The sequence below is a fragment of the Condylura cristata genome, unplaced genomic scaffold (assembly GCF_000260355.1).
Source record: "Condylura cristata isolate star-nosed mole 26May11 unplaced genomic scaffold, ConCri1.0 scaffold00025, whole genome shotgun sequence".
Classification (NCBI taxonomy): domain Eukaryota; kingdom Metazoa; phylum Chordata; class Mammalia; order Eulipotyphla; family Talpidae; genus Condylura; species Condylura cristata.
This window is the reverse complement of record NW_004567126.1, coordinates 3,259,208-3,286,940: the sequence shown is the minus strand read 5'-3', so window position 1 is coordinate 3,286,940 and position 27,733 is coordinate 3,259,208. Positions and strand designations below refer to the sequence as shown.

Sequence of the window (27,733 nt, the reverse complement as noted above, 5' to 3'; positions counted from 1 at the left end):
TCTTGTATTCTTTAAGACAAATTAAGTTAATTTTTGGTGAGGAATCTGACTTAATGATGCTGCCACACTCCCTATCTAATCATTGCAGAATCAGAGTCTTCTTCGTCATCTTCTTCTATGTGCCACACACACACAACACACGTCCCTAAAACAGCACTGAGGAAAAGATGAATCATTAAAGGCTTGCTGACAGCTGTCCTGTGCACTTAACATTGATTATATTAGAATCCACTTCCTGAATATGTGTATTTATAGGAAGGTCTCACGATCTTTTGCTTTAGCAGAAAACCACCGTCTTCACTCTCATCAGCCTGTCCACACTTTCCACCCTCATTCTTGAATATTTTATAGCATTGTTGAATAGAGACTTATTAGTCCTTTTCGAAGCTTGACATATGTAGGGTAGTTGTACTAGTTTGGTGGATCTCAGGGGAAGATCCTCATAAAGTATTTATATAACCCAAATAGAGAGAGGTTTGCAATTAGAAGGGTTTTATTTTGTTTTGTTTATGTTTTTCAGGGATGATAGATGTTCACAAAGTTTCATAAGAATTTATGGAAGATAAAATTAATAGCCCTGACAGTCTATATTTATACCTCTAAAGAAGTCTGCATAGCCGATCTGCAAATTCATTAACATATCTTTTTCAAGATAATGGTGTTTAATCTGATTAAAGAATTTTTATATGTTTTTCTCCTCTTGACATGAATTTTTTACACCTAGTCCTTTATCCCCAGGAAGTAGGTTTCAATCTACATTTTTTTTTAATCACAGCCATTTAGAGGATGTTTGCGGTAATATAATACTCTATTCTCTTTGTATAATTCTCAACTGGTTAGTGCTACAGTAAATTGAAGATTTAAGTGGGTGGATAAGCATATTTAATTAATACAGGTAATTATTTGTAAGACAGTTGAGCTGCCACCTGAATATGTTTGCAATCTAACCAAAAAAAATATATAATTTAATGTAAAACCTGAATGGGCCATGTCATATCAACTTGATGCATTGATTTTTCATTTTCAAATACTTTATTTGAATTCAGAATAATCATTTTTATTAGAAGAAGTCAGAGGAGAAGAGTACATAGAGGCAGAGTGGATGACAGACTAGGAAAGAACAGATGGAGGATTTTGCCTTTTTGTGTCCAAGAAGGACAACTGGGATGAGAAACATCCCAGAAAAAATTGACACAACGTTCTGGCTAGAATGTAGGTTGGAGGTGTGTGTTTCTGTGCTGCACGGGGAGCAGTGTGGGAACTGGATGATCTTCACAGTTAGGGGTGAAGTCAGCAGTTGTGCATCTTATTCCCCAGGTCCAAACCAGACGGCATTGAAAAGCTTCCCTTCACTCCTCCCCCTATCTTAGAAAAGTGTCACTAGCGGGCATGGTGTCTCACATAGCAATTATTCTATAAAGCATGACAAAGAATAAACAAAAGGTAGAGGCATTCCTAAGCCTAAATCATACTAGAGAGGAAAGGTAAGTACTGATATACAGTTAAATGCCTTGGTCTTCAAATTAGAACTACTCGAAACAAAAAATGCATCAGAAAAACTTAAGTCAAAACTCTTCAAAAATACATACTCCAATACCTCATTACAAATGTGATGCCTGAAATATAACTGGCACATTGAGTTTGCTTATTCATCTACTACTTAAGCGTTGAACATTTATTGCTGGACATGCAGAGGCGTGTATCAGAATCTCTTAATGCATCAGAATTATCTTTGTTTACCTACCTGTGCAGAATGTAACCAGAGCCATGTAATTAACTCTGAATTAGCTCTCACAGGGAACCTTTCACCTCCCCCTCCTTTAACTGAGAGAGAGTCATGTTGCCTGTTTTGTGATGGGTTGTGTGCTCTTCCTGGCTTCTGGTCCAGAGTATCATGCTCACCTGAACCAGGAAGGAGGGAACCACATGGGTCAGAATGCAGTTATCCTCCAAGAGTAAGATCTGAAATGTGCAATTACACTCGAGCACACTTTCACAACAGAGGCTTCCCTGGCTGCAGACCTAGCAAAACACAGATTTAGGAAGGAAGATGTCAGGACATAGAATGTGTGTCAGAGCATAGTAGATTCATGCAAACCCTTGTAGCTCCAACAGTGTATGTTATAATGCAAATACCCTCCAGTCAGGATTTGGAGACAAGATAATTATGCAAAAGAAAATGGCAAGCTAGTAAAATCAATTAAAGATTTAGTCTTTTATCCTTCAAATGTCATTTCACCTGAAGTTTCTCCTTAGATTCTCTTTTGTATTGCACCATGTGTCGCAGGTACTAAATGTCCTGTAGAGGGAATAGCAGTTTATGTTCTCTGTGATTTTTTTTCCCCGAAAACATATCTGTATTTAGTACTTCCTAGGTATTAGGCACTTTGCTAAGGGTTGAACAAAGTAAAGATATATAAACTAGAATTCCTGTTCTCATTTCAATAAAAAAGACAAGTAAGTGTCAGAGAAGTGTTACTCTGAAAATAAGTTAGATACCTTAAAGCACAGGAAACATATTGGTGAATCAACATGATGGGGGACAGAGTTTTGAGAGGAAGACTATTCATCAGTCTTGATGGATTAGTTATAGTTCCTTAGACAGACGAAGTCTCAGAAAAAAAAAAAAAGAAGAGGAAAAACTTAGCATAAGGGAAATGGTTATAAACTAGAAATTTTGACAGTGTAAACTGGAAAATCTCATTAAGTTAGAAAACTAGTGTTAAGTTGACTTGGATAATAACAAAACTTGGATAATAACAAAACAATCAGAGTCAGAACTTTGAGTTACTGTCGTCTAAAGAGGGTGTTTCATATTGAAAAATATACTTTGCTTAGTGATCAAAACCATGGGTAATAAAGGTATAAGGGTGTTTTAAGAATCATGTGGCAGTGATAATACTGAGAATTATTCTAAAAGTTTGTTATATTTTAGTAGAAATATGCATACATAAATTGTATCTGTTCAGGGATAGTTAGATCTTATATTTGCGGGGGTATGTGGTCACTCTTTCTTAAAGAACATACATGTCATAATAAGACTTTAGAAGGGCAAATACTATTTTATAGCTACTCTTTTAACTTTACAATTCCAAGCCCACTTTTTTGCTATTGAAATATTTTAGGACAATTTATTGAGATACAATTTGTGCATAGTAAATTACATTGTTTTGCAGTGTTGGGACATAAAAGAAATCATCCTGTATCTCTCTAGGTTCTCCTAGGCTGGCAAATAATTACACAAACAAGCAGACTGAACAGAGCAAAAATTAAGAGGAAGTTTAGTAATAATATGTATCCCTCCTGTACACATGGTAAAAATCCACCATGGCTAGCTCACCCACCCCAGTGACTTTAAACACCATCTTAAACAACTTAATTAAGATTGGGACTTTGTGTGTATGTGGTAGTGGGGAGGGAGGAGTAGACAAAGTGTCTTTCCCAGTAACCTCCCTTCACCGATCGTGATTCCTTCACAGACAAAATAGGCAGATTATGTTCTGATCTCTCTGTTGAAAAGAGATAAGAAGATCAGGTATTCCCAATATGACCTCAAATCAGAAGCTTACAAGTAAATATCATTTTTTAAAAGCAACCTCCAGGGCCTCTCTGGTGGTGCATGGGTTAAAGTCTCTCATGAGTTCTATCCCCTGTCCAGGGAGCTGACCCACATGATACAGCAGACCTGGCCTGTCTCACCAACTGCTTCTTTAGCAGTGTATTTCAGTTTATCTGCCTGTCCTGCTCCCCATTCTGTCTCTGCTGAATCCCCTCAACCCTGAATGCATAAATAAATAAAACAAATATTTTAATAGTATTTTTATTTATGTATACAAGAACTGGGGTGTAGGCCAGAGGTGTGGAGGTAGGAGGTAGTGATCTATTGAAATACATTGCTGAAGGGGAACAGCAGGTAAAACAGAAGAGGTCTGCTGTGACATGTGGGTTGGTTTCCTGACCAGGGCTAGAATCCATGCTGTAATGCCTGGTGATAGCTTGATAATTGCTGAAACTTTAACCCCTGCTCTACCAGCGAGACCAAATAAAAATAAATCTTAAAAAAAAAGAAAAAGGCAGCTTCCACCCAACCTTCAGAATCCTTCCCTTCCCTTCATCCCCAAGAAATCAACCTTCTGTCAGAGACATTTGGCATGGCAGATTTTGCTCCCTACAGAGGTGCAGTCTCCACCAGGAGCTTTGACTCATGTAAAAGGTTTCATAACCATTATAGACAAGATATGGAACACTTTTGTCACCTGAAAATGTTCTCTGGTGGTTTTTATGGACAACAACCACTATGGCCATCACTGATCTATTGTTATCTGTATAGTTTGTCTTTTAATGAATATCAAAAAGGTGGAGTGAAATGTATGTATCCTCATGTGTCTGGATTTGCTCACTTAACATAAAATTTGCAAATTTCTTTCATGTTGTTGGGTATAGTCTAGCTCATTAATTTTATTGTCAAATGACTTTCCTTTGCATGAAGATCCCATCACTTGTTTATTCAGATGCCCATGGATCTTTGGGTATTTTCAGCTTTGGGTTATCATGCTATGAACTATGACTTTTTGTTTTCAAATTGGTGATGTCATTTCTTTGGTATAAATACCTACAAATGTGGGAAGTATATGTTTTATTTTATCTCCCAACCTAGTTGCTTTTTTGTACATTCTCACCACCAACCTCTGAGAGTTCTAGATGTCTCATATCTTTGCCAGTATTATTAACACAACTTAGTATTATCAGTTGTTTATGTTATTGTTGTATAATTTCAGCCATTCTAGCAGATGACTTTTTTTTTTAATTTGTGATTGACTCATTGTGGTAACAGCAGTTTACAATACTGTATAGGTTTTAAGAGTCTGTTTTCTCAGCTCTGCAACTGTATAAACCTCACCATGCCCACCATCAAATATCCAGTCACCTTCCACCAAAACTAATCACCTCTACCCAGTTTTCTCCTCGTTCCCTTGCCTTTAGTAACCACTCTTCTGTCATTAAAATCTAAGGGTTTGTTTTCTGTTTATTTACTTTTATAAATGTTATAGTTCACAGTGAATGAATACATATGGTATTTGTTTTTGTCCTGATTTATTTCACTTATCATTATCCTCTCATAGTCCACCAGTGCTACTGCACATAGCAAGATTTCATCTTATTTTTTAATGCCCAGTTAGCATTCTATTATCTCGAATATACCTCATCTTTATCCATGTATCCATCGTGGAACATTTGTTTTGTTGATTTTCCATATCCTGGCTGTTGTGAATAGTACTGCAGTTAACATTAGGGTGTACATATCTTTTCAAATTAGTGCTTTTCTATTATTTGGGTAGATATTCAGAAGTGGGATTGTTACAAGGCAGAAGGAGTACCGCAGGGTCCTCCTGCCTGTCTAAATAGGTTCTGCCATCTGCCTCATATAGACAAACATACTCTAGACCCTACCTGGTAGCACAGTGGGTTAAAGCACAGCACCATGAAGCTCTGCACAGCCATTTCAGCATGAGTTCAACCTCTGGCCAGGCAGGTAGCCCACATGGTGCAGCAGACCTCTCCTGTCTCACCAGCTGCTCCTCTCAGCAGTGTAAATCATTGATCTGCCTGTTCTGCTCCCTGTTCTGCCTCTGTGAAGCCTTTCACTGCCCCTGTACCTCTTGCTGTACCCCAGTACTGTATGCATAAATAAATATTTAAAAAAGAGGAAGAAAAAATATAGTTCAAATAGTTAAATAGTTTCCAATTAAACTTCCAAAATTACCTATCCCTTTGTGGGTAAATGCCCAGCCAAATAGGGTTGGCCCAAAGTAGTATTGTTGAAGCCCACAAGTCTAAGAACTGTCTAGTAGGGACCATTAGGAGAGGGGCAGATGAGGCCAGGCAAGTCTGGAAGGAACAGAGCAAAAGCAAAATGAAGATAAAGGCTGCCATTGTCAGCCTCCCCCTGGATCTATCATCCCCATGTCTGTTTCCTTCACATGTGTCTGTCTATGTTGCCCAAGTAGCAACATGTCCTATCAAGTGCAGTTTTTTCTTCACATCTCTCTGCCCCTTCTACCATCTCCAAGTCTTCTCGATTGCCCTCCTTCTCTCAGTCTTCTCTAGCTTCTCCTCCCTACCCTGCTCCACCCTCCCTGGAACCTCCCCTTTCCTTAGGGATTATCTTATGAACAGTGACTGGATCATAAGGTAGTCTTATTTTTCATTTGCTTTGGAAACCTCATAGGTTTTTTCCACAGTGAGTGTGTTCATTTCTATTCCCACCAACAGTGCATGTGGGTTCATTTTTTGTGTAGTCTCACCAGCACTTATTATTTCTTGACCTTTTGATAAATGCCATTCTCACTGGTATAAAGAGAAATCTCATGGTGGTCTCATTTGCCTTTCCCCAATGGTAAATGATGTAGGACATTTCTCTTTACATAAAGTGTACTAGCCTGTTGCCTAGTACATGTGTCTTGACATTTATTGTGGTTTTCATTTGCTGTTTCCTGGTGACTAATGATGAGCACCTTTTTGTGTATTTTATGTGTCACTAATTACTCCTTATTAGTGAACTCTCGCTTTAAACCGTTTGGCTCTCTTGGATTGGTTGCTTTTCTTATATTCTGTAAATAATCTCTTCTAATGTGTTTATCTTTTTCTTTTCTCACGGTGTACTTTGAAAAGTTTATAATTTTTTAAATAATATAATAGCTTATTTTTACATCATTTTGTGCCTTTTTCTATCTCAGTTGTAATCCCCATGGGCTTTCCATCATCAAATCACTCATGTCCCACCACCATAGTCCTGTGCACTTCCCTCTCCCCACAGGTTTTGATCCCATTCCCCATTCCATCCCCATAAATTGTCTCTGGTATATAGTTGTTCATTATTATTATTATTTTCTCGCCTGGTCCTTTATACTCCTGCTATGAGTGAAACCATCTGGTATTTTTCCTTTTCTTTCTGGTTATTTCACCAGGCATAATATTTTCCAGCTCCATGCATGTTGCTGCAAAAGGCATGTGTTTAGAAAATGTTATAATTTTGATGAGATCCAATTTGAATTTGTTTTCCTTTTATAATTCAGCTACATATGTTCTAAGGAATCTTTGTCTAACTTTTCTTATGAAAATTATAGTAAGATGTCAGTCTATACAGTAAGAGTACCTATAGTCTTACTATTTTAGTGCCACTTGTTGAAAAAACAAGGGAATCTGCATTGGATTACTTTGGTAACTTTGAAATCAGACACTGTGAGACTTTCAACTTTGTCTTTTTTCAAAATCTTTTTAGCTATTGTCCCTTTGTTTTATAAATCAATTATAAAATAGAATTTCTATTTTCTACCCCCCAATACAACTGGGTTTTGATTTTCCTTACTTTGAGTCTACATATCAAATTACAAGACAATGACATATTACTAATGTTGGGTCTTTCAACCCATTAGAAGTCTTTTCATTTTAAATTAAGGTTGTGTAGTTTTCTACACAAAATCTTTCATCTAGTTTGTTAGATTTATCCTTAAATATATATTTTTGTGTGTGTTTTCAGTATAGAAACTCAACTGTGTTTTACTAAATACTGCTGAAATAATAGATATTGTATAATAAATGTCTGGGCCAGAGAAACTATAAAATGAAGTATGCTCTTGAAATAAAGTGGTCTATATGGAATTAAAATGGAAAACTTCTTAAACCAGTTAGGATATTTTCAGTCTCACTTGTATTTAAGTTTTATCTATAGAAAAATAAGGTGTAGTAAAAGTCTCTCCAGAATAACAATGACTCTTGGTGACAAAATACAAACTACAGAACACTCACTATCTGAGGTTTTCTGAATGTTAATTCCAACAATGATTCATACCTGACTTTTCTATGGTAAGTCATTTAGCCCATGATTCCCATCAGTAAAACTGTAGTAATAATACCCAGATGTCTGTCCACCTTCCTGAAGATCAGAGTGATCTTGTACAGAATTTAAAACCACCACAGCTTATATAAATGTGAATTATTATAATTCAGCACTAAAAGATGATAACATAGAAGAACTTTGTGGGTTTTGACAATATTGAAAAAATTCTATTTCTTTTTTTTTAAGATTTATTTATTTATTCATACAGAACTGGGGTACAAGCCAGAGATGCGGAGGGTAAGAGAACCCACCAGAGACAGAGTGGGAAGCAGAACCAGCAGATCGATGAAGTACACTGCTGAGGGGAGCAGCAGGCAGGTCAGGAGAGGTCTGCCGCGCCAGGTGGATCTCCTCCGGGGCAGGTGGTAATCGAACTCATGCGGAAGTGGCTTTAGCTTCTTAGTGCTGTGCTTTAACCCGCTGTGTCACCAGGGAGGGCCCGAAAAAATTCTAAGTGTTCATTACTAGTACTTAAAAACATAGGTGCTTTCCACGTGAAATAACTTTTCATATGAAATATGAAATAACTTTTACATTTTTATTAAAATATAAATATGGAAAATTATTATTTTTTTAAAGATTTATTTATTTGTGCATATAGAACTGGGGTACAGGCCAGAGGCTCAGGGGCAGTGAGAGGCTTCACCAGAGACAGAGCGGGGAACAGAACAGATAGATCGACAAAGTACACTGCTGAGGGGAGCAGCGAGCCGGTCAGGAGAGGTCTGCCAGGCCATGTGGTCACCTTCGGGGCAGGCGGGAATTGAACTCATGCGGAAGCGGCTTTAGATTCTCAGTGCTGTGCTTTAACCCGCTGCGCCACCAGAGAGGGCCGGAAAATTATTTTTAAGTACAATTTTTTTGTAAAATTTCCTAGAAGCAGCTGTCATAGTATAGAGGAAGAATTTATCTACTAAGAGTTAAAATAGTTATACCTCTCAAAAATATTTTCCACTCAAACATATTTTCTACTTTATAATTGTTCAGAATTAAGTGTTATGCTGGAATCCAAGAGTAGTGATAATATTAGAGAAAGTCCCTCATCTGAAACTTAAATTCTTCCCCTGTAGAAAGGGAATGATTCTCCTGAGGGCTTTTCAAGATTAAATACAAAATACTTAATATGGCCTTTGGTGCAAAATTAGTGTTCAACGTATTTTCTTTTCTTACCTGACCTTGTTGAATATTTTGCTAGTTTCCTAGGGCTAGCAACAAATACAGCAAACTGATAACTAAAAAAACAAATAAACAAACAAACAAAACACAGAAACTTATTATTTCATGGCTCTAGAGGCCAGAAGTAGGAAACTGGGGTGTTGGCAGTACTGGCTCATTTCACAGATATGGAGGCAGTGTTCATTTCATGTCTCATGTCCAGCTTCTGATGGCTCCCAACAGTCCTTGGCTCCCGATGCCTTTATTACTCTCCTCTCGTCCTTTTCCTCTGAGTCTTCCCCTCTAAGTCTCTGTGTCACACATACTCCCCTCCTTTCTCCTTGAAGGGCACTAGTCATTGGTCCAGGGTCCACCCTAATGCAGACTGACATAATCCCTATATCCTTAACTTAATTACATCAGCCAGCTGTGCTTTCAAACAAAAACAGAGATACTGGGGTATTGGGACTTGAACCTATCTTTTCTCAGGATACTATTCAAACTACTACAAGCAACCAGACAAAAATTAACCTTGCCAATAAAGACATTGCTTCCTATTCATTATTCTGTCATCTACAAGACAGGAAAATAATACAGAAAAGACACAACTGGGACATGTGATGGATTTGTGTTCATAGATAATCTGACATGTATATGGATTGCTCTGTCCCTTTTTTCCATTTCTTCCTTTTAAAAACCTTTATTGTTTGATAGGTTTTATATAAATAAAACCAGCAATCAGTTCTGTGATAAGAGGGTTTTAACAATTTTATACAATATAGGTCAATCTTTTAACTTTGATATAGGGGTGAATATTTTACCTCTGCTTATTGATTTATATTTTTTATTAGACATGCTATTTTTAAAGGCAAAAAAGGAAAAGTAGAGGTTACTCTCCGTGTTTTTGTTTTTTGCCTTTTACTTTTTTTCTCTCTGAAAGAAGCACATCCAAATGAAGAGAGCAGAGTGGAGAAATTACATTTCTGTAGCAATGTTCTGTGATTGTCATGCTCAGTGGCATTTCCTACAGCACTTTAGATCACTGTAGTTGACACAACCACAGGACACAATGAGGGAATAACATACCTTTTTTCATGTTCGTAAAAATTCTGGAAAGATTTCTGCAAGTCAGCCACATCAGCATACTGATGTCTTTCAAAATTTAAGAAAGAGAACATTTCTTACAATTCTTCAAAAGTTATTTTCTCTCACTTCTAAAGATTTATATTTGAGCATTGTTCCAATTAAGTATTATATTATGTAGTACCACTTTCATGTGTTATTTTTATTCCCATACCATATTTGACTTGGAAGTATTATTACTTCCATTCATGAGACAGGAATCAACACTCAAGAAACTTTGCATTTATTCCTTCAACAAGTATTTATTAAGACATCACAATAGTAAATGTCAAGTACACAGCAATGAATGACTAGAAAGTGACAGAACCAGAATTCAGACACTCATCTGTGTGACTATGAGATCTATATCCTTTCCAAAAAACATTTGTTGCTAAGTCTGTTTACCAAACTATTTATTTATATATCTATACATATATATATATATTCAAATCAATATATTGATTACTTTAGATATACATATTTATATATGCACACATATCTACTAGGTATGTTATATTAATACATGTCTAATATATACATACAATTACTTATTGTGTATAAGTTAATTCATTATAAATAATTTTAAATGAATCGGCGGTATTTTCCAATGGTGTAACACAGCCTTTTCCCTACCAGAGAATTTACTTATGAACATATATGACATTTGTGTAAAAGCCATTGGTAGTACCAGATAACTGTTTACATCAAAAACCTGAAATTAACATCTATGGATATTTATGAGTCACATATTATTTGTATACTATCACATCATAGATATTGCTGTTCATTGGGCTTAAAGAAGTTGAGGCACTTGCTCCATTTAGCCTAAGATACATCCCTCCTCCACCTGAGTCATCCTGTCTCAAGTCATTCTCTCTCAAGAATACTCGCATTCTTTGGTCACCTTCATCTCTATCTCTAACCATCACTAGTGGCTTCCTTTTGCATTTCAATTTGCCTATCTCCCATGTAAGAATGAGCACACACTTTCTTCCCTCTTCTATTCCCCTCTCACTAGTACACTGTTTTTCTTCTCCCAGAACAGTTTGAAACCATTCTCTCTGCTTGTTTTTGCTCTCTCCTGTTTACTTCTCTCCATTTTAACCTTGCTTTCTCCCTTCTATGCTAATAATCTTATCCAAAGCATTTGCCAGTCTGATGTTACAAGGGAGACCTCCTTACCTTTTTGTTTATCCTATTATTAATGTGACAGCATTATATACCTTATCCATTTCTAATGTATGTGTTTGACTGTTTACTTGCTACAATTGCTGTATTTCTTTAAAATGATCATACATTTAGTGGTGAAAATAGATTTCATTGTTCTTTGATCAACGTTGAGCAGAATTAAGAAGTGGAAGCTAAGTTGTTGGTATGCATCATCAGTGTATGTGTGGATAAGAACAAGTGAACAGGCAATTATGAAGGATACTATGCAAATATGCAACTGTCATTTTACCAGAGCTGTGTTTTCTAGGACCATGATGTTTCCTCCTTGCCAGTAATCATTTTCCGGTAGTCAAAATGCAGTTGTGAAGTAAACATGTGATCTCTGGAACTGCGCTCTCTGGAGACCCCCATTTCTCTCAGAGTGGTCTGCCAGATGGCAGGTATGTGGAGTTCCAGCACGAGGGTCTTGTGAAAAGCACCAGGTCTCTTCTTTTGCTGGCTTCTTTTGCTTCTTGTATCTTTCATGAATCTTTTCCCTTCATAAATGTCTCTTCTCTGCCTCTCACTACACTGTAAATCTCTTTTATGTCTTATGTGGCAAAGTACTGTCATAACTCAGCCTGTCCTGCCATTTGGAAGCCTCAGGAGTTTGGGGCATTGTTCCATCCAATTTTAGAGATTCATCTCATTTCATACCGAGCATGTGTTGTTTTGTTTCCCTGCATCATATCTGATTCTATCTCATTAGTTGATGCCAGTGTTTATAAAATCCTCCTCTGTTGAATATTTGCCCTTCTGTTCTATACCACCTATTACAAACCATGTTCCAAATAACTGATTTGGCCCTAAAAAGTTACATTTTTTATATAAATGAAATTTGGTTTTATAGATGACTGCAATTACATTAAAAGATATCAATAATGTGTCTTCAATTTATAGTTATTATAGATATTTAGCACTTTTCCTAGGGAGAGTATGCTTGTTAGGACCATTTCTGTAGTAAACTGATTGTTCTAAAAGTTCTCTGGACATCTCTCAATCTTTGTGGGAATGCATTACCACCTCACTTAAATTAAGTGAGTAAATAAAAGGACTAGTTTTTAAAACGCATATTTATGAGAATACAGTAACAAGCAATTCAGAGCTCTAAAGAGGTGTGAATCTATACCCCTAAGTTATATATGTTGTTATAAATGAATATTAACTCAGTAAAAAATAATGTAATTTTAAGAAGACAGATAAAAGCAAAGAGTTAAATTTCAGTTATTTAGCACAGCGATTTTACCTAACTGTCTAAACTACAAGAGAAAACCAAATAATGTCCCCATGGAGAAAAATTTGAACATTGTAAATGGACTCTCAGCTTCTTAGTATTCTTTCTGAAAACTCTTGCTATATAAAAAGGGCCTTTTTTTTTTTTTTCCTCTCAAAGACATGGTTAGAAAATCAAGTTAAATTGCTATCCCACTTCAGTTCAGTGGACTGAACTGAACTAAGAAGTCACCATTACAAGATTTATAATTCAAAAATGTATTTGCTCAGTTAAATCACAATCAGAAGTCTATAAACCAACTAACAGGAAAAATATGACTTAAAATCATAGTAAGGAAAATTACATTTATCACCAATATTCTATCTCATAAATTTACTTCACTGCATCTAACAGTGAATAAAAGCATAGAGATTCTAGAACAAAGATCCCTCAGGATGTAAATGTATGTGTGTGTGTATATATGTATATATATATATATATATATATATATATACATATATATATAAACAAAAGGGTGATTTCTGCTTTATTTTGACAGCCCAATGAGAACATTTCATACAAAAAAACCACCTGACCCACCAGCCCCTTTTTGGGTTAGGAGCCAGTTTAGATGTTGGTTTTCTATGTCTCTGAGAATTATTGTGATCATCACCAGAAAAGAGAACTTCTGCTGATGTCATCAATATCACCTTTACCCTAGTGGGACAGAAATGAAGCAGCAGTCAACACCAGGAAAGCTACTCCTATTGCTAGTCACTCGACACATATTTGGAAGTCCTATTTACATCCAGCTAGAGGATTCCAAAGCTTTCAGCTCATTAATAATTAATGAATGTGCTGCCTCATTAGTAAAGATCTAGCTGTCACTTAAGAAACAAAGAAGGGGGCCTCCCTGGTGGCACAAAGGGTTAAGTCTTAGCACAATAAAGCTATCCACAGCCACTGCAGCATGGGTTTGATCCCTGGGCAGGGAGCTGACCCACATGGCACAGTAGACCTCTCCTGTCTCACCCACTACTGCCTTCAGCAGTATATTTCAGTCACTCTGCCTGTTCTTCCCACTCTGTCTCACCTCCTGTACCGCTGGCCTACAACCCAGTTCCTGTATGCATAAATAAATAGATCTTAAAAAAAAAAAAAAAGAAGGACATTTTTAGGAAAAATACCGGATGGTTTCTCTCATAGCAGGAATATAACGGAACAAGAGAGAAAATAATGATAATGATGAACAGCTATATACCAGAGACATTTTGTGGGGGTAGAGTGGGGAATGGGATCAAAAAGGGGGGGGAGGGAAATGCACTGGATTATGGTGATGGCACATTGGTGATTTGGTGATGGGAAACCCAAGGGGATTGCAACTGAAATGGAAAAATGCACAAAAATATGTAAAAATAAACTTATAAAATTAAAAAAAATGTAGGCATGCTGTGCCAAATTAAAAAAAAAAAAAAAGACCTTTTTAACAGTCACTCTTAAGTCTCAAGAATGATTTTGGGAAGTGAAGCAAACAAACAAACAAACTAACTAACAAAAAAGCCCTCGCTGGTGGTGCAGCGGGTTAAAGCACTGCACTAAGAAGCTAAAGCCACTTTGGCATGAGTTCGATTCCCGCCTGCTCTGGAGGCGACAACATGACGTGGCAGACCTCTCCTGACCCGCCCACTGCTCCCTTCAGCAGTGTACTTCCTCGATCTGCCTGTTCTGCTCCCCACTCTGTCTCTGGTGAATCCTCTCACCCTCCGCATCTCTGGCCTGTACCCCAGTTCTGTACGAATAAATAAATAAAAAAGAAAAGAAAACTGTTCTTGTTCTTTTCTCACAGGGAAGGTTGACATTTGCAGGATTTCTTCTGGGTTCTGGGTTTTATTGCTTAGAATTGAAAGGCCGGTTCATGCTTTACTGTGAAATTAGCCTTGTGATTCAAAAGCACATGGCTGCAGGAATGAGGTTCTTACCCATGTGTCAAGGTAGGTGAGCCTTGAAAACATTACCCTAAGTCCGTGAAGTCAGACACAGAATATTGCATATTCTATTTAGATGAAATATCTGGGATACCTAAGTCCCTAGGAAAAAAAGTGTGTGTGTGCGCGCGCGCACACACACACACACACACACAGAGGTTGGTGAGTGTCCAGGACAGGAAGGAAAGGAAGCTGGATTAATTGCTAAAGGATATTCAGGGTTTCTTTTTAGAGAGATGTCATTGTTTTGGAGGTGGTAGCTGTGCCGTATAGTGACAGTATTCATTACCACAAAATCATTCACTTTAAAAAGGCAGATTTCTCTGTGTGAATTGTACCTAGAAAAAAGTTACCATACTTTTGGCTATTTGGTATACTTTTGCTATATCTATTTGATAACCTTCTATAGATGAAGTAATCTTGTTTATTTATCTTCTAGGCATTTTATTCAATAAATGTCAGTAATAAAACTTTTGAGGATTGTGTCATCACTGACTTTTGTTTATTTTTTCAGAAAAATCCATCCTGCTATTTACATTTTCCAGGTACATTTTCCTCTTCTATATGTCAGCTCACTGAACAATTGCCTGCCTTGCATTTAAGCTCTTTCCAGGAAGCTATATAGTCATTTTACTTAAGTCACTACTGTGGTGTTAGACATTGCCTTGGAAGATCTCCCGTAGCAGAAGCACTTTTGAAAGTGTACTGATGTGCCCACTGTTCCTTACACATCATTAATGAAGGTGTCCACTAGAGGGGTCATCGCAGCAATGCCGACAGCACCCCACTGCTCATTTGAGTAGAATCTGATAAATTGCTTTTAATAATGTCCCTGTCCTTGACAATTAATCTCAGTTCATGTTGGAGGCCTCACAGTCAACACAATTAAAATTAATTTTTCTCGTTTTTTGCTAGTGAGCTGCTGTTATCTATTGCCAGGTGATACCTGAATTCTAAACTTCCTCTTCTACTTTCAGATGCTCTTGCTGATAGGTTTTCTGTGTGCTTTTTCTGAGTATCAGTAGCCACAGTTCTGTAAGAAAGAGGGGCTGAATTTTTATTTTGTGTGTCTCCCTGTACCTGTTCTCCCTTTTCCTGCTGGGATCTGTAGACTGTCCCTAGTTGGTATCTCTAAGCCTTAAGAAAATAACCAGGGCAAACCCCACTGCTGTTCATTTTAGCAGACCGAAAGCCTGATTTCCTTCAAAATCAGAACAAAAGTGAGGAATGATGGGGGCTCAGTGGATGTGAGCCCAGCATCAGCCGGCTTCCCCGACATCACACCTGAAACCGCCAGTAGAGCCTTAGGTGAGAAGATGTCTGGTGTGGTTGCTGCCCCCCATTTCTCACCAGGTGTGTGGGCACTGGAGACTTGGGGTAGACAGTCATTTTCTTGAGGTACCCCTCTCAGAAGGACACAGAACAGCCCCAGATCTAGAATTCTAGGAGCCAGTAGGCACTGGGAGTGCTCAAATTGCCTCACACATTTCTGGGGGCCTCTATGTAGGGGAGGTCCTTCACCTTCTGACTTTTCTTGAGGTACACAAAAGATGTATTTTGGGGCCATTGTTTCCAATAGGGGGTTTCTCTACTTCCCTGAAAGAATCATTTCCTGAGAGAACTGTTACTAGCTGGCTCCTCCCAATTGCGCACACCAAGGTTATCCTCCTGTCACACCGAGAGTCACCCCAACCACCAGCACCAGCCCAGCCCTCCTCCCAACCTCAGGCAGTATCCACATGTGAGTTCAAGAAATGTCTCCACCTGGCCACCTAGGCATGTTTTTTGGTCCCTCTTCCCTCATCAGTTACTCTTTGTACAGTCCTTTTTCAGCCTGTAGACAAGGATGTCTCAAGGACCAACCTTCAGCCTTCTCTTTTTAATGCAACCAGAGAAACTTAAAAAAAAAAAAATCAAATGTCTCTCCTTTGATTAAACCCCTAAAATGGCTTCCTATAGGATGAAATCTAAACCCTTTTTATAGAGCTGCAAGGCCATGCATATCCAGTGCCTGCTTCATTATTCCCTCACTCCACTCACTTCCTAGCTCTTCTTCTCTGTTCCTGCTTTAGGGTATTTGCCTCAATTGGCTCTTCTTCTGAAATGCTCTCTGTCCAGGTCTTCTCAAGGCTTCCACTCTCTCATCACCCAGGTGTGTTTTCAAATATCTAACACCTCTGCTGAGGATTTCCCCTGTTTATTTTGTCCAGAGTAGTATCCCCTTCTCTCTCATTACATTCTATTCTCTTATGGGGCTTTATTCTTATTCATAGGATGCTTCTTTACTTGACATTGTAGATATATTGCTTTGCTGTTATTGAGAGGTATATGATGGAGTGATTAAACACTTAAACTCTGGATATCCCAAAGTGCAATCATTACTAGGTGTGTGACCTTGGTGTGTTTATCTCTCTGTTCTTTAGTGTCCTACCTTTTAAATGGGGATATTGTTTAATACTGATGGCTAATTTTCAAGACAAAATGTTTTAAAATGTATGGCATGCTTAGAATAAATGAGTCACCTAGTAAGTGCTATATAAGTAATAAATCATATCATTATTCTTGACATCATTGCTTGAAACTTCCATTGGAAAAATAACTCCAGAAGACAAATACTACAGTCTCTGGGTGTACCATGACTTTTCTCTTGCGGTAATAGCAGAGAATGAACAAATGAATAATCTGCCACTAATTGGATTTACTCTCAAATTATGTTTCTATGTCCTGAAAACAAGGTAGCTTTGAGACTAGGTCTGTATCAGGAACAAAGATTTGTCTTTCATGGGCTAAGAATGACTTAGAACAGTTGTAAAATAAAATGTTCACATCTACCAAGCTATCAGTAGTGTTTGGATAATCTTCTCATTTGGTTGGTTTGTTACACCTTTTCATTTACCTGGACACCATAGAGAGAACAAGGTGATATAAAATGTTTGAGGTAACCTAGGAGACAGAACAGTGATAATTAAGATAACTGATTTTGTTCAATTAAGGAAGAAAGTAGCAAAAATCATTGAGTGACGAGTAAAATTGCAGTTCTCATGTTTAGACTTACCTATTTGTTTCTATAATTACAAAAAAAAAAGTCTTAGGCATTTTTCCCTTAATATATTTTTAGCATTGTATTTTATTTTTTCATAGGCACCAGATTCCTGTGGTCAGCATGTTGGCACCATCAAATTAAGGCAGGATGTCCTAGAAATAGAGCTTTTGAATGTCTGTGCTTTTTGGGTATAAAGTAAAGTTACGAAAAACAGCCAAAAATAGTATGGAAAATGTTCTTTCCAAAAGAAATACTCACAGGTTTTCACTAATCATATGAAGTTCAGAAATCTCTGAATTCTAAAATTCTGAATTAAAAATTATACACTAAATTACCCATTTGTATCTTGGTAGACAGAATAAATCAGTGCACCTATTCAGTCTCAAACATACAGCAAATTTAATTTGCCTATGTACTAAAATCATTTTGCCTAATTCTATATAAACAGGATGTAATTAGTCCAACCAGTCATCTTCACCTATTGTTCATGGCATCTTACCTAAAGGATGGTGAGTCACTAACCCAGTCTCCAGAATTTCATAAAGTCTTCCATTCAGTTGGCTGCCTAGTTACTTAAACCTTCTCAATCTATGGAAACTTATAGTACCACCATGCCTCTGTAGCAACATAACTGCACCTGAAATAGGTCTAAAATATTTTTCAGAAGAACACATTTAAATGTATATTATTACTGTTCTTCGAGTTTCTTTTGCTAAATGACTTTTTGAAAATGGCTTTAACCTTGTTAATGAGAATCATTGGGTAGCCTGGAAAGCTCCTAGCATCTTCTATAAAACTAAAATGAATTTCTTAGTTATTGAACTCATAGAGAAAAAGAGCAAGCACTGTTTTAGTTTCTTGCACTAATGAAGATACTTTCACACCAGAAATTTTAGAGTCTTTATACAATGAGGCTTTGACAGCAGGGACCTTGCCATATGGGGGAGCAAACTCCTAGGGCTTATGGAATATCAATGAGATAATTTTCTGTCAGTTACTACTTTGGAGGCCAAGTGATGGCAGTTGGCAGTGTTTAAACAGACAGTATCTTTGTTTCTGTTTTACTCAAACTGCCCATCTGTTGCTTTAACTTTATGTAATAATCTCTGATTGAACTAATGGGTCTGGCTCCAGTGCATGGGTATGTATTTTACATACATGTATTATACATACATGTATTTTTTTCATTTTACATATGAATGTATCATATGTAATATCATTTGATATTAAATTCTTGATGAGGAAGTCTAGGAGTGAAGTTATTAAGCAGTAAAGTTATTAAGCACTACTTCGGGTACAGGTTTTATTATCCTTCCAGGGTCAGAGGGAAAGAGATCACTTTGCCATTTTGTGTGTCTGTCACATTCTTAGGCACATTGGATGGTAGTGGCTGACCTGCTGTCCTTTAGAACCTTCTCAGACCTCTATTTCCATGGCAACATCACTATCTGTTCAAATCTGTTTCTCCTTACCTCCTTGCCCCCAACCCTTTACAGCTGCTACTGAAGAATTGTGGAGTCTCAGTCCCCCCCCTGAGACTCAGCAGAGTTGCTTCTAGATGTCACCTGCAGTTTACAAGCTCAGTTCTTCATGGACACTATACTTGTCTTCATATCTTTCCCCATTTTGCAGTGCTACCTCACATTCTGTTGCTTACACCTGGGCCTTCCATAGCTTGATGCCAATTTAAATGTCAGAGTAACATCATTATTTATTGGTACTTTGTTCTGGTCTGTGGTTCTTTGTTCAAAGATCTCCTTAAAGAGTCAACAGCTAAAATTTACTTTGAGGTTTAAATTCAGTCTATCACTGTCTTGCTCTAAGTGTGAACATGATTTTCTTTTGTTTTATTGGTGCTTTTTAGGTAACATATCCAAGTTCATAGATAATTTAAATACTCATTTTGAATATCACATACCTATTTTCTGATATCAGGCTCTACTCAGTTCATTTTTTTTTTTCAGTTTTGTAACTATATACCATTTCCAGAGTCTTCAAAATTAAAGCTATTTCATCCACTTCAATTATATTGTGGATTTTCTTGGGGAAAAAAAAAAACATACATTTTTCCATCCGATTGTTTTAGTATTTCTTTTGAAATGTGGCCTTCTATCTTAAATACATAGTTTTCCAGTGCAGAAATATTTGATGGAGTTTAAATAGCATTATTACTTTCTATTTTATCATAAAATGATAAAATTCATCTTTTATCAGCCAGCCCTATTAAACTTGCAGCCTTTTTGGAAGGTGTCCCCTACATGTCCATATGCTTTCGATTAAAAATCTACCTCCAGGACCTCCCTGGTGGCACACTGGGTTAGGACTCAGCACTGCAAAGTAGCACAGCCACTTCAGTGTAAGTTTGATCCCACATCCTAGAGGCGATCCACATGGATGACAGGGCTCTCCTGACCCTCCTGCTGCTCCCCTCAGCACAGTGTACCTCATCAGTCTGCATGTTCTGCTCCTCTTTCTGTCTCTGGTGAATCCTCTAACCACCTCTGCACCTCTGACTTGTACCCCAATTCAGTATGCATAAAAAAATAAGTCTTAAAAAACATTACCTCCAGCACTTTTAGGGAGACCAATTATTCAACTTTACATGCAATCTTTAGAGTTGCCAGGATCCTAGACCACCAGTTTTAAAACCAGAACTGTCCCAGGCAAACTGAAATGACCTACCACTACTTTATTAAACATCACTTAAATTGTTCAATGGAAGAGTTATCAACCTTACCAAATTAAATGCACCTTTTTATTTTTTTCATTTTTATTTCTTGTATCATATACTTTTAAACTAACACATGTAAATACCAATTATGTTGTTAACCCAGGACAGGTTTATCCACAATATACAAAGATATCTTACTACATAGGTATGATTTAACTTTACTTATTTTATATGAAAACTAATTAAGTTAAAAATCATACTTTTATAAGTTTATTAATAATGTGTGACTTTGTCCATTCATTCATATTATCTATATTTATTAAACAAGTACTATATACCTCACTTAAAGTACTGAGGAGTAAAGTATACCTTTACTACAGACAGGATTATGATCATTCCAGAAAATCTCAGCACTGGTGATTTTTGTTAGTAATTTGGCATCCCATTCTAGTTTCTGTGGAGACATACGTATGTATGCATTTATATTTATTTAAAAAACCAACAACAAATGTTGGTGATGACTTGGAGAAAAAACTAATAAATGCATACGTATGTATGCATTTATATTTATTTAAAAAACCAACAACAAATGTTGGTGATGACTTGGAGAAAAAAGAACTCTCCTACACTGCTGGTGGGAATGCAAACTGGCCCAACTACTATGGAAAGCTGTGTGGAGGCTTCTCAAATCACTAAAAATGGAGCTTCCATGTGATCTAGCCATTGCACTACTAGGACCTACCCAAAGGACACAAAAAAACTAATTCAAAAGAATACCTGCATCTATGTGTTTATGGCAGCAATGTTTATCATGTTTAACTTGGAAACAACCCAAATGCCCAAAAATAGATGACTGGATCAAGAAGATGTGGTATAGACACATGATGGAATATTATTCAGCAATCAAAACAGATCAACTAATGTAATTTGCAGCAGCATGAGTGGAGCTAGAAGGGATTATGCTCAGTGAAATAAGTTAGAGGGGAAAAGAAAAATATTAAATGGAAAGAGGAATCAAATAAGTCTTTAGGGGGAAAAGTAATAACAATAAAAAAACATAACAAAACAAAAAGAAACAGACAACTATAAACCAGAGACATTCTTCAGGGGAGGGTAAAATGAGGAGGGAAGAACATAAGGGGCTAGGGCAATGGTGTACAGGTGAACTGGTGTTGGAAATTCAATGGGGGGGATTGCACCTGAGAAAAAGCAAACCGCAAAAAAAAAAAAAATGAACAATGATGCAAAATATATGTAAATAAATTTAAAAAATGAATAACAGTGGCCATAGTGTTGGGTGTGGTAAGGTAACATGCATCTGAAGAGTTGAGAAGCTGCACCCCTAAATTATTTATAGTGGTATAAGCCAATATTACCTCAATAAAATTTATATTATAAAAACTAAAAATAATTGATTGAGACATACTCACTTTTGGTTCAAGACTGAAACCCATGATACTAATTTTTAAAATACTTTCTAATGTGTAATACATGATGTTAAAAATAACCAATATGGCCATTGTTTAATTAATTCATATTTATTGATTTTTTTCCTTGAGATCATTGCTCTTAGATTCAATAAGTGTTTTAAATTGACCCATTCACTTATTCTAATAATATTTTTAGAAGCTGGAATATGCCTAATGGAATATGACAGAATTTTTTGTTGGTTCCAGATTTGTCCTTTGAGGCATAAAGTTCTGATGAATGCCTACAAAAGAGAATATTTAAAATGACATCGATTTCATATATTAAAAGGATTGTCTCATGTCAGAGGAATTTTAAATGTGTTCTTGGCAGAAGGAAGAATGAAGACCATTTTATTGGAAGTTAGGGAATTATAGAATTCAGCTCAAACTTAGAAACAAGAAAATATAATGGAAGTTTTTGTTTTGTTTTCTGTAGCCTTTAGGAATACTTTTGAGTGGCTTTAGACCTTATTGGGATATAGAATCACTTCAAGGATATCCTATATAATAATGTAGTCTTTTACTTGAAAGTGGCTGTCATCCCAGAAACAATTAGATGAGAATCTGAGTTATAAAATGTGTGAACTGATTTGCCTATGTAATAATAAAGCTAGACCTAAATCATATATTTCTGGACTTTGAATCCACTACTCCAATACCAGTTGTAAAGCATTATTGCCCTGAAATGATTTTCTGAGTCTGCTGGCCTCAGATAACTGCAAAATCTCTACCCTGTAGTTTAGCCCTGGTTTTTAACTTAGTCTAGGATCTTCCATTTCTTGAGAGTAACTTTGTAGGAATGGATCAGAGCACTGAAAGAGGCCTTAACGGTCTTTTCATTCAGAAGATTTTACGTCTCAATCCAACAGTAAATTTTTTTGTTCAAACATTAATAGCGGTTCAATCTTTAAACCAGGTTAAGAGATAGAAAAGAGATGATCTAATTGAAGATAATGTTTGGGAACTTGAACCCCTATCCCTCAATACAACCACCAAGCTTCCAAGGACTATCTTAACTCCAGAAAAATCTATTTAACTGCCTCCATTTTACAATGAGGCTTTCTGTGAATGTGGAGGAAGGAGAAATTGTTTTAGGACTTTCTAGGAGAAAATCTGCTTCCACAAATAGGGTAAAAATAGCTTTGAGAGGCACATGCAGTAAACCTAACTCCAGTGGAGTGCAGGGGAAGGGAAGATGCAAACTATGAGGAAACTGGCCCATAGGGGGGGGGGGTCCCAAACAGACATCTATCAGTAACCATCCGTGGTTAGACAAATCACCCTAAAATCTGTTAGGACAGTGTGTTTAGGGGAAGAGTAGTGTTCCTTTCATGAATTATGTGAAGATTAGTTGGAGCCTCAGAGCCTTTCCAGATGAAGCTCAATAATCTTTGGAGGGAAATTGAAGAGGGGCAAAGAGCAGGCCACCATGCACCGTGATTTACATGTTGACAGATCTAAGAACTCAGTTCCTAGGCCAGGTATGCTTGTTACAGACTTTTCCCCCTGCCCCTGCAATGATTACATTACCAGTGAGTCCATTTCTTATAATTCCCAGTTATCTGAAAGCCCCCTCAAGATGATCATAAGCTTATAACCTGTTTCAGTGCTTTTTCCGTCCTGAATTGTTGACTGTATGCTTCATAGTATTTGCTGCCTCCTTGTCTAAAGATTCTTCTTGCCCTGTACCACTTACTAGCTTAGCACATGGGGGCAGTTCCCCCTCAGGAAGAAAATAAGTCTGCGTGCCAGTGGTTCCTATCACGAGGACATTTTTCTTTAAGTCAATGGAGCATTGGTGTCTTCTGAGCATATCAAGCCCAAGAAGCATGTCCATGGGCTGCTCCTCCAGGATAGAGAAGGAGCACTGTAAGAAATCGCCTTCGATTTGAATCTGAGCTAGATGAACTCTGCCAATAATTCTCTGTGTTCCCACTCCTTTAGCGATTCCAGCCCAGCGTCGGTCCACCAGCCGTATTATGTTACAACGCTCAGCACAAGCTTGGCTCATGATGGTCATCTGGGCCCCTGAGTCAACAAAAGCCTTCAAAGGATGCCCATTCACTTTGCAGTTAATGTAGAGCATGGCCACTTGCCCGAAACTCTCCGGAGCCTCCTCCATAGCAATATTCATGTTCTCCTCAATGTTCTGCTGCCTTATTTCTTCTTCGATCTTGGCCTGAGCTTCCAGATCAAATGGGTCAGCACAAAAGAGACGAAGCCTCTCTTGTTCTCGCAGGGCTCTCTCCCTTTGCTGCTCCATCAATACTTGAGAAAAAGTCTCAAGGTTTCCACTGAGTAGGGCTTCAGCCAAGGGAGGGTTGCGTTCCTTCAGCAGGGACAGATCATGGGGATTGGCCAGCAACATGCTTCGGATCAAGGAGGGATTATTCATCCCTGGAGCGGATGTCATCTTCTCTCCACAGGCCAAACCGTGTGACTGCTGAGTTGATTGTGAACGTTGCTGCTGATGTTGATGGTGCTGATGGTGCTGATGGTGGTGGTGGTGCTGGTGCTGGTGGTGCCGGGAGCTGGATGTCCCAGGCATGGCTATCCCGGTGAAGTCAATTCGAGGCAGGCTTGATATCCGCCCAGGAGGTCGAGGTCCCACATTCTCCTTCTGCAGTAAAACAACCACATCGCCATCTTTAAGGCCATAGGAGCCCAAGGAGCAGTGATTGTCTGTGAGGAGCTGCTCCATGTAGATGATCTCGATCTCTTCTGCTGGGATGCCGGACTCAAGCTCACAGAGTACTCGGAAGTTGTGGAGCTCAAAATCAGGGGTGACCTGGAGGGAGAAGGTTACCTCGGAGAGGTCCCTCCGCACACAGTACACAGTGACCAACATGGCATGGGCCCAGGAGGGCCAGGTGGGCAGAGGGCATCAGGTGGTTCACTGGCTGGCTGGAGCTGGTCTCCCTGAGTGACTGAACTTGTGCCTCAGGACTTGATGCTTTTATTTCCATTCATTTACCTCTGAAAGAGGCACAGCCCTTGCCTGTCTGGGGCTTCCTGCCCACCTCAGTGCCTGCTGCTGGGCCACGTGGCATGAGGTGGCATGGTGGATTCCAGACGTCATTTGTATGTGTGCTGCTTAGAATTTGGAATGTCCATTCCCCTAGCAACAAAGTTACTCAGGTGTGAAGGATTCCAAGGCTGCCCTTCAAAGCCAGTCTCACCCATCAGATGAACAGGTTATTCCGACTTTCCCTAAATAGCACGTACACATTCTTTCTTTTCACTTGGGAATTGTAGTCTACATACTTGTTCCCCAAACAGGCCTTGTTTTTTACAGGCTTAGAGCTTACTGCGTACTTGGTCTGATAGGTCAGGCTTGCTGCCTGCCCCCGCAGCTCTCACATCCCTGGGAGACACTGACAGTGAGTAGGGACATGGCAATCCTGGAACTGAGTGTTTTTACAGACACGTTCTGCACAGAGACACTGACAGGACAGAGGAGACAAGGTGGATGTGAAGGATTTCCATTTTACACACTCAAGTCACTCCAGACAAAAAAAAAAAAAAATTGCATTACAAAAGCAAAAACTCATGACAAATACTGTTATTTCCAAAATTGGAATTTGGATTTGAATTGTAGACGATGAAACTGGAAAAAATTGATTGAAGCCAACCAGTAGAGTCATATAAATCCAAAGAATTTTAAGTAATGTCATACCCCCCTTCAATCAGCAACAACTGTAAAAAAAAAAGAATAAAAGAGAAAGGAAATGGAAAAGACTTGGAAGAATGTGTTTATGATTTTTTAAAAAATTGATTTAAAAGAGTTTTTTTGGACATAGTGAAGACTCATAGAGGGAGGAAAGCTGGCTAGGGTCCTTACTTAGTGGTTCAGATCGGGGCTGTTGCTAGAATATGAAAATATAAGGAAACAGAATAAAAGCATATCTTGAGTAGGATAGAACATGTGTTTACCTATTGGATATGGAATGTAAAAGAGCAGTGGACATGACAACACAGAAGGCCTCTAAATGGGAAAGGGATTAGAAAGAAGCTTTGTCACTCACCTGAGTGGGTGAGTGAGATGAGACCAGTCTGACCTCAATTCTGTAGGAAAGTCCACTGTGCATTCTGCAGGTCAGATCTGCCTGTTCTCTGGCCCTAGGGTGCAGTCCTCCTCCAGAGTAGAGGCTGGCCTGTCAGACAGGAGAGGTTGGTCAGGGCCAGTGGTGAGTGGCAGATATCCTTGAGCTGTACTTCATTTTCTCCACATTTCACTAAGTGTTTTTTGCACAGTGAAGAACTTCAGCTTGCTTAGCCTGATCTTCCAGGTATATTTATTTACTCATGAGCCTCTCCCCACTCCTTATTTCATGTTTTCTTCAGAAGATGGTTACCTAGAGAAGGGCGCCCCAGCTGCCTAAAGAATTTTTCATTTTTGGCTCCTGATTCTCACGTGCTTGTTTTTTTTGTATTTTTTCCCCTCCTCAGATGGAAGGCTACATTTCCCTCATTGTTTTAGTTACCAAGATGTTTCCAGACTTGCATTACCTTATATTGATAATGTTGACTCAAATCCCAGTGTTGGAAGCCTGTGCTCAGTACTGGGGATGCACACATGGGTAAAGTAGTTCACAACCTAGAAAGGACCCACTAATATCTGGAGAGCAGATGAGGAATATGGCAAGGGCTCTGGGAAGGCTTCCTGAAAGAGAAGTTTAAAAGAATAGAGATAAACACCTCACAGGGTGGGCAGGAAGAGGAGAGACAGGTGAGAGTCTTTATCTGGAAGGGCAGCTGGATTTTGTAACATCTTAGGGGAAAACCCTAACTAGCATTGTAATTTTCCTGTACAAAGCACTCATTATTTAGGCAATTTTTCATTACCTGGGGAGATGGATGGTCATTTGACCAACCACTGTTAACAGATTTCTTCTGTGGTTCTCATCTTACAGATAAATTTATCTTTATCGCAGCTCAGTTAAGTTCCTCCTGAATCTGGGAACCACTGTGATGTGAGACCCATAGTGTACACATTTGTTTCTAAGAACGGATGAGAAGCTACTGTGGAATGTAAAAGACTAGCTGATGGGTAGACTCAAATTAGCCCTCCCAGCCACCCCTACCAAGCTTTGGACAGTTTGTTCTTAAACTTTGAATAAGCTAGGAAGATAATAGAATTTTAAACACTGGAAGGTATTATTTTGTAGAATAAGCTGTGGGTTTGCTTTTGTTTGTTTTTGGCAAAGCAAGAATTCAGGTTGACATCAAATGACTCTAACATCTTTTTTTTTTTTTCCATAGTACTATTACCTTGATACTGAACATAAAATTGTTATGTGATATATTTCATCATCTTGCCATAATTTTTACTTCTGGTGGTAGCTTGCATTGGTGTGACTTTCAGTATTCTACCAGGTCAAGCCAATAACCCAGTGGTCACAGGAAGTTAGGATGGGCAGGGATCCTTCAGCTCCTCTAATCCAGACATCCATCTTGTCTTTAAACCCCTTTTACAAAATAACCTAGAATCTGAACAGATATATATGACCTGTGCTGGCTTTTCAGATTCTCTTTATATATTTATTCTTTTATGTACTAAGCACTATTAGTGACTCAAATACTGTATTTATAGTTCTCTTCCTTTAAATTTTTAATTAAAAATCTCTTCTAATTATGTAATAAGCTCAGGGATCATTAGTAGCATATATAAATACTCTTAAGTATAAATTGTTCCTAATACTGTATATCCCTATGGCATAGACTACTGAGAAATGAATGATTTGAATTAGCTAGTGTGTTAACTAAGGTAGCTGGAGGTTATTGCAACTTTTTGTGGAGGGTTTTTTTGTGAAGTCTATTCCTTCTTTCTTTGTAAGTACAATATAGGAGCATAGTTGAATCTATTTTTAATAAGTGGAACTCCTGCCAGGTCTCAGGGCAATCACTCAGAAAATCAATTCTCATTGTATATCCTAAATACCCAGAAAATTAAAGAAAAAAAAAAA

At 38.0% G+C, this 27,733-nt stretch overlaps 2 protein-coding genes across 4 annotated transcripts in view; one reads left to right on the top strand and one right to left on the bottom strand.

Annotated features, from left to right (window-relative positions):
• Nucleotides 1–27,733, top strand: part of PDGFD (platelet derived growth factor D) — a 239,484-nt gene that overhangs the window by 81,700 nt on the left and 130,051 nt on the right. The gene's annotated exons all lie outside the window — the stretch shown is intronic.
• On the bottom strand, nucleotides 23,371–24,627 carry DDI1 (DNA-damage inducible 1 homolog 1 (S. cerevisiae)). Of its 2 annotated transcripts, XM_012729914.1 has the most exons (2): nucleotides 24,282–24,627; nucleotides 23,371–24,224 (listed from the first exon to the last, which is right to left on the bottom strand). In XM_012729914.1, the coding sequence occupies exons 1-2, from the start codon at nucleotides 24,613–24,615 to the stop codon at nucleotides 23,371–23,373; spliced, it is 1,188 nt and encodes a 395-aa protein (XP_012585368.1). In that variant the 5' UTR covers nucleotides 24,616–24,627. The 2 variants fall into 2 exon arrangements, with proteins under 2 accessions (XP_012585368.1, XP_004689115.1); XM_004689058.2 differs by having other exon boundaries at nucleotides 23,371–24,627.